At 35.4% G+C, this 14817-nt stretch overlaps 2 protein-coding genes across 3 annotated transcripts; both read left to right on the top strand.

Annotated features, from left to right (window-relative positions):
- LOC128556375 (uncharacterized) lies at nt 1–3637 on the top strand. 2 transcript variants are annotated; one of them, XM_053541288.1, is made up of 4 exons: nt 1–249; nt 535–746; nt 1289–1427; nt 1808–3637. In XM_053541288.1, the coding sequence occupies exons 2-4, from the start codon at nt 596–598 to the stop codon at nt 2877–2879; spliced, it is 1362 nt and encodes a 453-aa protein (XP_053397263.1). In that variant the 5' UTR covers nt 1–249; nt 535–595; the 3' UTR covers nt 2880–3637. The 2 variants fall into 2 exon arrangements, with proteins under 2 accessions (XP_053397263.1, XP_053397262.1); XM_053541287.1 differs by having other exon boundaries at nt 4–249; nt 588–746.
- Nucleotides 3638–8435: 4798 nt separating this feature from the next.
- Nucleotides 8436–13939, top strand: LOC128556372 (uncharacterized). Its single transcript, XM_053541281.1, has 7 exons — nt 8436–8608; nt 9782–9909; nt 10380–10520; nt 10804–10996; nt 11644–11748; nt 12026–12122; nt 12676–13939. Exons 1-7 carry the CDS (start codon nt 8548–8550, stop codon nt 13481–13483), a joined length of 1533 nt encoding a protein of 510 aa, XP_053397256.1. The 5' UTR covers nt 8436–8547; the 3' UTR covers nt 13484–13939.
- The last annotated feature ends 878 nt before the right edge of the window (nt 13940–14817 follow it).

The raw sequence follows: 14817 nt of genomic DNA, 5'->3' as shown, positions 1-14817 counted from the left end.
TGATTAACCTTTGAAACCATTTAAATCGGGAATCAATTTTGAAAGTTACTCTGATAACTTCGGATACATGGAATAGATAGCGTAACTGACCAGTTGTTTATCACATGTTTAATAAAGCGACACACCTTACTATCAATGACTATCAAAGATCACTTGACTAATCTCGACTTACGTGAGAAGGTATAATCAAAATGGAGAGTTGGATACTACTAATAGTGTTTTTCAGCCTCTTATTACAACACCTGAAAGGTATATGTAAAATTTAAATATTACGACGATAGATAGTGTGTGTTCTGATTTATTTAATAAATGTTTGATATTAAACAGGTAGCTATATAGATACTCCGGGGAGAGTAGAAAAATCGTACAGTCCTTTTTGTAGACAGGTTGTATTTTTAAAATTTGAACTAACTTAGTTTGAACTCGACTTTGAAACTTGATAGAAAATAAAATCAAAAACAGGTATTTGGAATACACGCATTTAAAAATTTACTTTAACATAATCTTCGTTTCTCATTGCAATTATTTGTTTAGAAATCGACACGGAAATCTTGGATACCTATCAATAACTCAGATTTCTTCTACAGGTGATACAATGTCAAAAGCAACAAATATTGATATGAACATCAGTGCTGATGTCAAATCTACTGTTAAATTAGCAACAGACTCACCAGCAAGCATCCAAACGACAAATGCAAACACATTTGCCAGTAATATGTCCGGAACAAACAGTATTCAAAGTGCAGGTATCAGTATATATCTTTTACACACCTAACCGATTGATTAACCCTTCGGCTGCTAAATTTCTAAAATGGACTGATCATTCAATTTGGGCAGTATCACTTATTATTCGAAGTGGTGTACACTGAAAATTTACTGACTGAATCGCGAACAGTGCAGGCACGGATGTGCATGCTGATCTTGGTCTGCACTAGCTGCAAAGGTAGAATTACTTGCCGCCGGCAGGCTAAAGGTTAATTGTATATTGAGGCCAAAATCGACCTTGTAAACTCGTAAAGAAATGTATGATACATTAGAAATTTACTATAAATTCAAGATAAGACCTTATAAATAATGTATTATCTAGATTTAAATTACATGTAGCAAAATATAGATAATGGTAATTATACAGTAATATAAATAGGACGAGATTAACTTTAAGGATATGTAGTGTTTACAGTTCAGTTTTGATGATGATGAATGTTTTGATAAATGTAGTCTCTAAATGCAATATACAAATAACCATATAGTTCAACTGTCTCTCAATAATCCAATTCTGTTATTTCAGCTTTTCAAACTACAGAAAAAGAAAATATTTTAGACCATGAAGACAGTCACAATGGCGTTGTTGTCGTTTATGTTACTGTACCGATTGCTGTTGTACTCTTGGCTGGGATGGTACTGGTCTTTATCCTGGTGATAAGAAGGTGAGGTCTTTTAGCTGGTATTATATAACTAATTGTTAATGCTCCGAAAGTAAGATTATTATATTGTTAAATTAAAATTAAGCTATTGGTAATAGATTTTGTTATGCCAAACATTAAAGCAAAAAGTACTATTCTGACTTATGCCAAAGTCATAAAAATCATCTTATCTCTGAATGGTATTCTACAAACTAAACATGAGTCATTGGAAAATGTTAATGTGAAGCGCATGCCGTCCCCAGTTCAAAAATATAATTTTCTTTATGACATAAATGTTTTTTTCTTCAACAATTTTGCAGTAATTACAATCCACTGTAGTAAGCTCATACGACCTGTTAATGAGAAATATAGTTTACAACTATTATACTATGTCGTATTTACAGAAGAAAAAGGCAACGCCTACGCAAAAAGATGAGCGACAAAGATGAATGTAATGAGTCAAAGAAGGAAAACAATAATGATATTGGAGTTGCAAACGAAGCATTTACAGGTCATATATTTGTTGGAAAACAACTGAATGGTAATGAATCATTATCAAGCCTTTATGAAGAAATTGCGGATACAGGTAACCTATATTACAATTATGAGACAGATCATAGTAAAAATTCTGAAAACCTTTATTATGACTACAACAGGAGAGACACTCGTATAGAAGGCATCGTGGAAGATGAATTTGGTTACGGACATTTTAAACAAAAGATAAATCCATTAACTGAGATCGATGAAACTTACCAAAATGTAGAAGAACGAACTGTTCGTCAAGATTCCAAAGAGATCAGTAAAATGGTTTCTGACAAAATATACTCTGGGCTAGAATCAGATTCCTCTCCTCTATATATGAATGATTCTGACTTGCCATCTGCATCAAAGAAAACTATCAGAAAAGAATCAACTTCTAGCAAACTTTCTGTTGACGATGATGATCCACTCTATGATCATGCCAAAGCTGGAGGGCATGAATGGGATGGTAAAGACAGAGATACATGTTTATATGAAAATGAGCAAATTGTAAATCGGAAACGTAGCCTTTTGCAAACTGTTTACATGAGTGATACAAACAATAATTCAAAAGATAAAACATCAAAGTCAGAGTATGCGGGTAAAGGTGATATTGAATCAAATCAAGACAGTTGTAAAATACCTGTTTATCTTGAACTGGAAGCAGAGGAGGAAGAGGATAAAACAAATGACAACAAACAATTTCAAGAAGCAAAAGAGAAATTCCCAATTACTAACAATGAATACGACTACGCTTCTGTTAATGGAATAAACAATGGTACGAGAATCGATGAAATCAAAGACATTTGTATAAGCGATGATGAGAATACTGGAGATAGTGATCCTTCCCGACTGTATTTTATACTAGAAAAAGAAAATACAATACAAGTAGAGGACACCGAATACGATTCAACAAATAATCACGAATATTTCATATTGGAGAAAGTGGAAAAATAGTTTTATCCAAAATCTTAGAAATAAAATGACTGTTAATAAAATATTACAATTATGAGACAGATCATAGTAAAAATTCTGAAAACCTTTATTATGACTACAATAACCTCGTTCGATGGTCACGATGATAATATATATTGAACTTATATGCCTGTTGAATACCACGGTTTCAATGTCAGCCAGATCTGAAAAAATAAAATCTAAGTTTTGTAATATTCATTGATTAATATATTTTAGACTGGGTTCTAACAATAGAGGATTTAATATAACTGCTGCTCATGTCATTGTTTTTGAAGTATTTGTTAAATTGATCCTGTATCTAATATCTTTCATATACTTTCGTATTGCATTCTTTATCTATCAAAACAGTTGCTATTTTCTCACGCAAATATTTTATGATATAAACATTGACACGAGTCTGACAAATATTTTGTCAATTAAATAACGAGTGTTATACTTTTCAAAATCACACACGTGACAAATTACATCTGTCTTCTATGAAAAGAGAACACTGTGTTTAATTTCTACGAAGTAGACTCGAGTTATCCGGCGCTGCAAAAAAACTTAAAAGCGCCATGCAATTTTTAAACATGTCTGTCACTGTCAATTTGTTATTAATATAAATAACAACGATTGCATAAACTAATGTCTTTTGCCTTTACAATGGTCATGTTAAGTTATTTTACTAGACAGTTTATGATTTGATGACTTCGTAATGTTTAAAATTGTTTAGGTACCATAAAAGTGTTTTTTGCGTTGGGTATTTTCTTCGGGTTTAACGTCCCACCGACACAATTAAAGGTCATATGGCGACACTTTCTAGCTTTTGGTGGTGGTGGAAGAGCCCCGGTGCACATCCGTGCATTATTCATCACGAGTGGGCACCTTGTAGAACCACCGACTTTCCGTAAGTCAGATGGATTGCCTCCTCACATGAAGAATTCAGCGCCCATTGCGGGGCTCGCACCCACATCAGTAAGGGGCAAGTGATTCAAAATCATCGAGACTTAGGACTCTCTATGAAACGCACCACAGGAGGGGCCTCCTAACGGGGCATTGAAAAGAATGATACGGTCATATAGCAAATTGCTAAAAAAAGTGCAAAGGCCATAATTTTTATTGCAAAAATTAAGGGCGATTCTAAAAATAAGATATATAGATTCGCATTTATCTTATCCAGACTGTCTTATCTGTACTAGTAATTTATACAAAGTTTTTCTTTTAAAAAAACAAACAAAAAACTATGAAATATGCAACAAATTATAAGGAAGTACTTGTAGTTAACAAACGATTTTATTCATGTTGAGGGAAGATACTACACTTGTAAAGTCTCGGTTTCAGTATATATATATATATATATTGTAAATGCTCGTAATATTTCACTGTTAAAAGCTGTTACATTTTACTATAAGACTATGGAGAATATAGTGATTGCGTTGAAAATGTTAAGTATAAGCCAACGTGACAGCGTACAAATGTGTAAATATGTTAGTTTAATCTAACCAATTCTATTTACTGATTGTTAAAAATAGGTAAAGTGAGTAATATTTTATCGTTGAGGATATTTTAAATTTGATCCTGAAACACAAAAGAGATCTGCCTCTAGTGAAAATTAGGTATCGTGTAAAAATGTGGAAGCCGTAGCTCTTGGACTGGGGCCCGGAAACAAGACCCAGTGACATTGCACGTTGAGCTACTTCAAAAAATGATTAAATTTTTTTCTCTTTAAATAATACAAAATGGACAGAAATGAACAGTCGACAAACATATCAATTAAATATCCGACCTCAAAGAGTAATAAAGTTAAAATTTATCGACTTGTTTTTCTTCTTCTAAAAGAAGGTACTGAATAAACATTTATCTTGCGTTTTATCATCATCGCTTGATACTTGACCAAATAAATTTCTGTTAAATCCTTTATGACGTTAATAAAACGAACATTTTTTTATTATCACCAAAGTGAAAACAGGATACGTCATAAATCAAGTTAATATAGTATTAGGACAAGCATCATAACTATTTTTGTCAAACGAGTACATTAGAATAATATTTCATTTACAACGCTTGTGCCTCAACTTAATAAACATTTGAAATTTTTTTTACCTACAAATGTGATATCAGCAGTACCATATTTCACGAAAAAATAATAATATACCGTCCATGAGAAACACCAATATAGTGGGCTTTGCGATGCATGGATCCAGATCAGCCTGCGCATCCCATAGTAGCAACTTTCAATCCATCTGTCGCTAACATTCCAATACATAGGCTGTTTACGGCAAAAGTATCCTACCCTGGCGATACCAGGTCGGCGGATCCATGTGTTCGATAACACATGTTGTTCTCATGATTTCATATAGGACATATATTTAAAGCATTAAACGTTTATTCTGATCGTAATTTACCAATTTTATACCTCTGCGGTAATCTATTTTCTGGACGGTATATAAGTAAAATATACCCAAAGAGATTACTATTAGTACTGTTTCTTAAACTGTAGAATCAAATAAAAACAGCAATAATTATATATTATAAAACATGCAGTCTTGGGTGAATAATTAAACCTTGCTCGCACTCGTGTTATTACGCTCAAATCATTAAGTAAAATAGGAACAATATATTTAAATAAATCTAGAAGGTATTGTACAAAAACAAAAAACAAAAAGTATTCTAAAATACTTAATCTGTTCTGGTTTACGCATACATATTGGAAAACGAACCAATGTTAAACACCCCTCAATAAGCTTTTGATGTACGTTGAAATTGATTAATATGTATGTAGAAGTGATGGCCGAATGAGCCGGTTGTACAGTAATGCAATTGTATTATGTTATTTTTTAAAATTTTGTTGTAATACTGTAGGTTATAATGTTAGTGTAATAAAATAGTTATCTATTTATGGGGAAAAAAACTGGTTAGGCAACATGATGAGTAGCGCTGGACGTGTAGTCAGGTCAAAGACGTCCATGAGCGTAATGTATAACAAATAAATCCCTTCGACAGTGCTAAATGTAAGCTGAGAAAATATTTCATCTAATTTTACAGTTGGTATTGGCTTTAGAATTAGACATTTCTTTGACAAAGCATAACCTGTCATTCATAAGGATTTTTTTTACAAACTTCAGAAGATTCTGAATCATGGAAATGTTCCATCTGGTGTGATTAAATAACAACAGTTTTATTAACCTTTACTCTGCTAAAATTCTAAAATGGACAAGTCCATCGTTCAGTTTGGGCAGCACCACTTATTATTCAAAGGGATGTTCACTGAAAATTTGCTGACTGAATAGCGAACAGTGTAGACGATGATCAGCTGATCTTGGTCTGCACTGGTCGCAATTTTGCCGCTAGCAGGCTAAACATCATGTTTTACTTTTCAGCTAAAGGTTTTGCTGTCATTTTGAATTGTGTCTGAAGGACCATGAGAGGCAGTTTCAAACGCTTTATGGAACTGAGTAACTATAACAATTGTCTTCTGGCCTGTTTCGTCGGCACTCTAACTATTGGTCTCTTCCTCGATCCTCTTCAGCTTTTGTTTATTGTACATATCTTTTTTCAGTATAATTATACTTTGATTATATCCTTATTTTGGTGTATTGCACGAACTGAGAGAAATGCTACATATCTTACGTTTTTTTGTCATTACGCGTGTAAGGGATACACGTTTACACTTTCCTTTTACTGTGGAACACAGTTGGGATGTTGGGATTGACGGTGAAGCTTAGCACGTAAGTAATCGGTTCAAACTCTTCAGTAGTGATTTTATAACGTACCGTTCCAAGCCGTAATTTTGTATTGGACTTGGTGTCAAACAAAATCGCTTTTACATTTTCCCCTGCTTAAAAAATGAATTACCGTTTTTATAATAACCTCGAATCTTCTTCATTTGCGTTAACTAGCGAAACCAGGCAAATACCAGGGAATCAATTTTGAAAGTTATTTTGTTACACGTTAATTTGTTATTGCTGTTGTCGCACCGACACAATTATTTGTCATATGGCGTCTTTCCTGCTTTGATGGTGGAGGAAGACCCCAGGTGCTCCCCAGTGCATCATTTCATCACGAGCAGGCATCTGGGTAGAAGCATCGAACTTTCATAAGCCAGCTGGATGGCTTTTTCACCTGAAGAATTCAACACACCCGAGTGAGGCTTGAACAATATTGGTGAGGGGCAAGTGATTTGAAGTCAGCGACCTTAACCACTCGGCCACGGAGGCCCCATTACACCTTAAATCCATGTATGTTTACAAAGATGTCTTGTTGTAACTGAAATAGATTGCTAATGGACGTACTAACACAACATTACTGAAGAGGCACCGTTTATCATTTCATCAAGTATTGTCCGTAGGCATTATTTTTCGACTGTTACCTGGAAATAAAAGACAAGAATATGTAACAGCAGTGAGTGCTAGTATGGGGAAACATTTTACAGCCGCCGCAGTTGAACTATCAGCCTACCACTTACGCGACGGAAATTTTCCTTGTTCCTGTGTTAAAATGAACAATAGGTTTTTCAATAGATTTCAACAGCATACGGTAGATATTATAATTACGGAAGGGCATTAGAGACAGTTGTATGCTATTTATTAACTCGATATTTCGAGACACTAACTTAAAATTTCGGCATAATATCTTGTTTTTTATTTGTAAAGTTTGAAGGTATGTCCGTCTGTCAAAGGTCAAAAATGTGAATGGGCTTGTTCTATTGACCCTTAGATAGAGAAATGTAAATGGATACCTCTATGAGCATATCTATATTTTGTACCCAACGTGCAGGGACTTAAACATAAATTACCATACGCCAGTGCATGACCTACCTGAGCCTCTGTAGCTTCTAAAGATTTCAAACTGTATCCAGGATAGTACCTACGGTTACATGCATAATATGTAATAGGGGTTCAACTAGTTTGAAAACCTCACAGATATAGTCACAATAATGACATATTCTAGATTCAAACTCCACACGCTTACCTTCTATGACCTTTCCCCAAAATATGTAGAGCTAACCATAACTACACGTTCATTGAGGGTATATCTATATTTTATTGCTATATGAGCTCAAACTGGTTCGGAAACCTTTCAGATTCAGTATCCGGTTATCTTATAGGCCCATCTAGGGCTGACCGGGGTCTACACAAGGTACCTAACCTTGGCCAGGATCTATACATGAGCCGCGCCATGAGAAAACCAACATAGTGGCTTTGCGACCAGCATGGATCCAGACCAGCCTGCGCATCCGCGCAGTCTGGTCAGGATCCATGCTGTCCGCTTTCAAAGCCTATTGCAATTGGAGAAACCGATAGCGAACAGCATGGATCCTGACCAGACTGCCAGGTTCGGAAACCTTTCAGATTCAGTATCCAGTTATCTTATACGACCTTCTAGGGCTGCCCGGGGGCTACACAATGTACCTAACCTTGGCTAGGATCAATACATTTATATACATTTGGGTAGTTAGTATCTCGAAATACCAAGTTAACAAGTAACACGCACGTAGCACTTATGCTCTGCCGTATATAGTGTCGTGATATTACTGATAGTACTATGTTGATGAAGAAACACTTCTCTCAACAATTTTCTCATTTATGTATACAATTGTTTGTAAAACAAAAGCTTCTACTTTCTTCCTGAATACATTACTTTTTAAACGCCGCTAGTAACAAAATGCAAAATGGCTGATGAATTGTGTACAGTACTTGGTATTTTGATAGCCTTATCGCCTTTCATTCAAGGTAAGTTTAAACTGATTTAATATTACTTGATATGAAATGTTAATGTGAAAGTACTCATAGATGTTATGAATTTTTAATATAATTTTGCACTTTTGATAAACGGGAAGTCATGGCATATCGCCATTTATACGGATGAAAAAGAATAAAGTAATGGCGGTCCTAAAGATCGGTCACACCAGAAAGGCAGATATGCAACAAGTACCGCCCACTAGTACAAATCAAAAAGTGTGAATAATCATAGTAAAGACTCTTGTGATATTATTCTGCGAAGGCCACTTATTCATGTAGTAAAATAAGCCCGCTCATGGTAAAAACAACTTAAATAATTTAGGTACAAAGTTATCCAAGAGACATTCTACTCGAGTATTTTGTTTGAAATTGCCTTTTCTATTTCAGAATTACTATTTACATTCGTTCCTTGTATTGCTCTCTACCAAAATTGTGAATATGTATGCATGAAGAAGAAAGTTTTGAAACTTGACAGTATTGTCTTGTCATTGACGCTCATGTTTTTGTTTACTTTTGTTCTAGGAGTATTCACTTTATTAACTTATTAAATAACGTGGTCGTAAGTTGGCGGGGTTTGTTTCCATGAGTCTTTTCAGTCGTGTCTGAGCTTTGAAACTCATGTGATTGATTTGGAACCATCATGCCCCTCTTGTCAAAAGAAATAACTACATGTACCTCGTGCGCTCGACTTACTGTCTTGAGCGTACGACGTATCAAATCGATCGCAAACCTTCTTATCTCGATCGCAAGACATCTTACCTTGAGCGCATGACATCTTATTTCGGGCCCATGACGACATTTTATCTCGGGCGCACATCTAATCTCGAGCACACGACATATTACTCGAGAGCATGACATCTTATCCCGAGAGCGCGACGTCTTACTTCGAGTGCACGAAAGCTAATCTCAAATGTATGATATCTTATATCCTGCGCACGAAATGATTTAATGTAAAATAGTTCTTGTCCTAAGAAGAACTGGCTAAATAAAGTGTTTTCTCTTTTTTTTCAGAAAAAGAAACGTATTTGCGCTGGAAGAATATTTCAGCCAAATCTCAATCTGCCAGTGAGAGAATGCATTGCAGGAAAATTAGCAGCTTTAGAAGAAAGACCATATGTTATAAAACATACTGTTCTAATGTTTTTTTTCTTTTGAAAACTGCAGGCAAGCCAGGTCAAAGTGTTGAGTATATTTGTCCAGAGCATGCTGGCGCTGTAGATTATACATTACATGACTTGTATAATGATGGTGTTCGGGTTCAAAACACTTCCTTCATATCTTTCCAAGTAAAGGTAATATTCTTTCTCCAGCTCAGCCCTGCCAAGTCTTGCACTATGTTGGTTCTCTGAAAAACTACATTGTGACTTGGTAAAATCAAATTCAAGATAAATATTCGGAAGAGGTAACATACAAACCGTTTGATAACTTGCAACCGTTTTTTTATACTTAATAAATATGATTTCTTAACATATTTGCACTACTGGCGACTACATTTACTTTATCCTTACGATTGATTCTGCCTTTGCGACCAGTCTAGATGATGACCAGTCTGCACATCCGTGCAGTCTAATCATGATCTGCACTGTTCGCCATTCAGTCAGTATCTTTTTGGTAAGCACATCTTTTAACAGTTAATGGTACTGTCCAAATTGAAAAATGGATAAGTTTATCACAGAAATATGGCATGGTAAGGGTTAAGAAATATTTTTTAATTTTCACAATAAACGTCAACTTAAATGTATCTTAAACATATTTTTTTTAGTGTGAGAAAAACGCTTACATACTGCTTCAAGAACACCGATATGACTACAAGAACCTCGCCGTGGAGATTATTCTTGGGACTTCGGAAAACATGGCGATATCCATTTCAGATAAACAGTCGAGACGTCAAACATGGTGTCGGGTAAATAACTTGCTTTTATATTGCCAGAAGATCGCTATCATAAACATTGATTAGATTTCTGATTAGAAAAAGAAACACAAACATGAGTAGATCTCATTGATTCATGATTAAAAGTATGTAAGTATGTATGCTTTACTGGAGACAGGTGAGAACTTAGGGTAATGTCTTTGTTAGTCATGTTACAAAAGTCGACTGATATTTAAAAATGAATGGGTTTTTAATTTATCCAGTTATGACAAAAATGCCATTTCTCAAACAAAATTAATTTCATATATCCTGACAGAGGCCTAACATAGTTTCAAATGATGAATATCGCTACTTCTGGATCAGCTGGGAAAATAATGTTGTTCGTGTTGGTAGAGGTGACACGCCAAATATCAAACGCTTTCCGTGTTCGGAGAGGATAGCGTGTGTAGTAAATTATGTCAGCATTGGGACGGCTTACCATACGAAAGGATACTGGAAGTTCAATACCGGTATGGTTCAACCGCTGAAACTGGCAGAATCAGAATAAAAAAGAATACATATGAATAGTAACACGGTCAAAAATCTCAACACATATTTTGTCTTACACGACATAGATTTATGTTAGCATATTCCTTACACCAAAGTCATAATTACGTTGATTAAACTGTGAAGGTGTTTCTTAACATTTTTATGAAAATACTACTTGTAATGAGACACAATAACTACAGTGTCACCAGTAAGCATCTAGTAACTTCAATTCTAGTATGCTCTCTTACGTTAGAATGACGTCACGTTGACGTGCGGTGACGTCAAAGGTTTTGTTGCGACCAAGAAAGAGCTCTTCTATATTTTATCTAGTGTTTGAGATTAAGGGCATATTAGAATCGAAATAATTTATAGCACAAGCGTGCTTTAACATATTTATACACTCGGGTGGTAATACCTCGTTCAAATAATTTCACCAGGGATGCGCCCTCGTGAAATTATTACGCCCGACGTATAACCACCCGTCGTGCATAAATAGTGTTAAAGCACTCTTTTGCTATAAACTATTTCTTAATTCGATACGTATTGCTTAAAGAATTATTAAAAAGTAGAAATTGCTATATTTTGGTATAGTTTACAAAAGAATGTAAATGCTATTCTTTCGTCACAGGAACACCGACTGCTAAAACATCACCAACAACGAAAACATTACAAGCCTCGCCAACAACACACTCGAACACATTTAAAACAGATAACACTCCACTGAATACAAATGGTATGTAAGTTAAGTTAAAGTTACATGTATTTGCTTGATACGTGTACAATATTCCTGATATAAAATTACTACTGACTAGTTAAAAAAAAATAATGCTTAGAGTTCAAAATGACTCTGGTTAAAAAAGAAATGAATTAACAGTTTTAGAACTTAAAGCAAATGTATTTCACCGATAGTTTCTGACCGCTAGATACACGTTGAATCTAAGTTAGTACCTGTAAAACGTCAGATGATAAAGTAGATAAAATTACTTTTTCAATTTCTTTGTTTGTTACAGGAAACGATGAAGGATCATTGACAGCAGTTTATGTTGCGGTTCCACTAACAGTTATCGTCGCTGTAGTCGTCGTAGCGGTCATTCTGGTGTTGCGGAGGTTAGCAAATAAATATGAGCCGTGCCATGAGAAAACCAACATAGTGGGTTTGCGACCAGCATGGATCCAGACCAGCCTGCGCATCCTCGCAGTCTGGTCAGGCTCCATGCTGTTCGCTTTTAAAGCCTATTGCAATTGGAGAAACTGTTAGCGAACAGCATGGAGCCTGACCAGACTGCGCGGATGCGCAGGCTGGTCTGGATCCATGCTGGTCGCACACCCATTATGTTGGTTTTCTCATGGCACGGCTCATAATACCCTTATAGAGAGAGTGCGCTTTTAATTTTGCCTGTTTCAGAATAGATATTGCAGTACATAAGACATACCTCTGAGATATATAAGGTTTAATACACAAAGGGTAATATGTTATTGTCAAAAGTAATGTAACTGAAGACAAATGAGAATAAAAGTGTAATTGCTGTAAATACCTGATGGAATGTAATGAAAAAGTATCTTTTCTGAACTTTATCAAATAAAATCTATATGCATCACATGCAGCAATTTTTATCAGCCAATATATTGTCCATACAATGCGAAACTACACATTTTTAAGGTACCAAAGAAGTCAGAAAACGAAACCAGAACCGGACGTTGTATACTGTAACAATGGAAATCAAACGCCGGTTGTGAACAGGAATCTGACCTCCGGGATAGAAAATCCAGCTTATGACGAACATATCTTGGAAACAGAGACTAGGACACGTCGTAGAAGCGGCGAAATGCCAATGTCAAATGATAATAACTACACGGAAATTAACTTAATGGAAGAACAGGCAGTACAATTGACGGCTAGAGAAAACAAAACTCTTCCTTTGCAAACTGATCATGAAACAAATGATGGCCATGTTTATAATCATGTAGTAAAACAGAACGACCTTACACCATTCTCCAGTGAAACGCCGTTTGAAGAAATTTCGAAAGCTGAGGTCAAAGATAATGTTGCATGCGTTACAGCTGATGGCAACGGTGGTCGAACCAAACTTAATGAAGATAATTTAGATGAAGATAGGCCGTATAATAAGCCAGATGGTGTAAACAATGTCGATCCGAAGAACATGGAAGAAGATAATACTACACTGTATGACCATGCTACTGCAGGTGGTAAAAGTCCAACGTACACTGTCAGTGACGAATATTCGCATTTGAATGATGTTAAAAATAACAGGGGTGTTCAAAGTTCTGAGAAGCCGTCTAAAGAAAAAGTGAAGACGACAAATACCGAAGGTCATGGTCGTACCACTACAAAAAAGAACGATTCAGACGGATATAAGATTGTTGCGGCTTGTCACACTCCACAATACTTTGTTCTAGAACCGGTGTCAGCTAAATGGACTGCTAGATGCAACAGTGGTCATGAATAAAGAGTAATAAATAAGAAAAATACTATTTAGTTATCAAAATAGACATTATGTAAATATTTGTACAGCGCTTTCCCACATTTTCAGATTTCTAACTCGTACTTCTTGAAACTTTCAACCGACCAGCATCTTCATAATCTAAGGACATGATGTCATTCATACAAGTAACCTATGGACAGGAGTAATTTTGCTGTTTTAACAGCGTTTAAATACAAACGAAAGCCGAAAAGTTAGACTGGATGGTAATTGTTTCGAAATTGTAAACACTGTAACATAATCCTGCGGCCATAGTGCACTTAAAGACTTTTCTTGCAATAATTATTGCTTCTATTAAAAGATTCTTTTGAATACAAGAAAGAAAATAAAACTAGCAGACTCATTTGTTTGTGTCTGTTTGTGACAGGTGATCTTATCTAATGTTTGTATTCTGTAAAATAAAGTCAGTCATCTCATTTAGAATTCCGTATTAAGCGTTATTTATATCATATCTCTTTCTTAACTCAGTATAAAGTCGAACTATCAACCAACCACTTACGCCATGGAAATATTCCTTGTTCCGGTATAAGATGAACAATATTTTATTTCGTAGAATTCAACAGCATAGGTAGATATTATAGCTACGGAAAAGCATTAGAGACATGTGTATGTTATCTATTAACTCGATATGTCGAAACACTAATTCATAATATCGGCATGAAATTTGCTTTTTATCTGTCAAAGTTTGAAGGCATATTCGTCTGTCAAAGGAAGGTAAAAATATTAATGTACTTGTTTTATTGACCCTTAAATAGGAAAACTGTAAGTGGATACACCTAGGGGCACATCAGGGGTTGTATGCAATAGGGTTTCGAACTAGGTTGAAAATCTTACAGATATAGTCACAATAATGACAAATATTCTAGATCCAGACTCTACACACTTACCATCTAAGACCTTTCTCAAAACTGTAGAGTTAACTACACGTTCATGAAGGGTACGTCTATATCTTATTTCCAGGATCGGAAATCTTTCAGATTCAGTTTTCAGTTATCTTATACAACCTTCTAGGGCTGACCGGGAGCGTCACAAGGTACCTATCCTTGGCCAGGATCTATACATGAGCCGCGCCATGAGAAAACCTGAAAGGTATATGCAAACATTAAATATTACGGCGATAGATATTAATTTAATAAATGTTTGATATCAAACAGGTAGCTATATAGATAATAAGCTTATGATCGAGCCGCACCATGAAAAACCAACATAGTCCATTTGCGAGCAGCATGGATCCAGACCAACCTGCGCATCCGCGCAGTCTGGTCAGGATCGATGATGTTCGCTTTCAAAGCCTATTGCAA

The sequence above is a fragment of the Mercenaria mercenaria genome, chromosome 4 (genome assembly GCF_021730395.1).
Source record: "Mercenaria mercenaria strain notata chromosome 4, MADL_Memer_1, whole genome shotgun sequence".
In the NCBI taxonomy this organism is placed as follows: Eukaryota; Metazoa; Mollusca; class Bivalvia; order Venerida; family Veneridae; genus Mercenaria; species Mercenaria mercenaria.
The sequence above is the reverse complement of the archived record's forward strand: the minus strand, read 5'-3'. Positions and strand labels throughout refer to the sequence as shown.

What these genes read in the sequence shown, in the direction of transcription:
- LOC128556372 (XM_053541281.1), top strand. Translation starts at nt 8,548, where the DNA reads ATGGCTGATGAATTGTGTACAGTACTTGGTATTTTGATAGCCTTATCG. An exon ending in CTTATCGCCTTTCATTCAAG is followed by an intron (nt 8,609 to 9,781) that starts GTAAGTTTAAAC and finishes TGAAAACTGCAG; the next exon opens with GCAAGCCAGGTCAAAGTGTT. An exon ending in GACGTCAAACATGGTGTCGG is followed by an intron (nt 10,521 to 10,803) that starts GTAAATAACTTG and finishes ATATCCTGACAG; the next exon opens with AGGCCTAACATAGTTTCAAA.
- LOC128556375 (XM_053541287.1), top strand. Translation starts at nt 192, where the DNA reads ATGGAGAGTTGGATACTACTAATAGTGTTTTTCAGCCTCTTATTACAA. An exon ending in CTTATTACAACACCTGAAAG is followed by an intron (nt 250 to 587) that starts GTATATGTAAAA and finishes TTTCTTCTACAG; the next exon opens with GTGATACAATGTCAAAAGCA. An exon ending in AAACAGTATTCAAAGTGCAG is followed by an intron (nt 747 to 1,288) that starts GTATCAGTATAT and finishes CTGTTATTTCAG; the next exon opens with CTTTTCAAACTACAGAAAAA.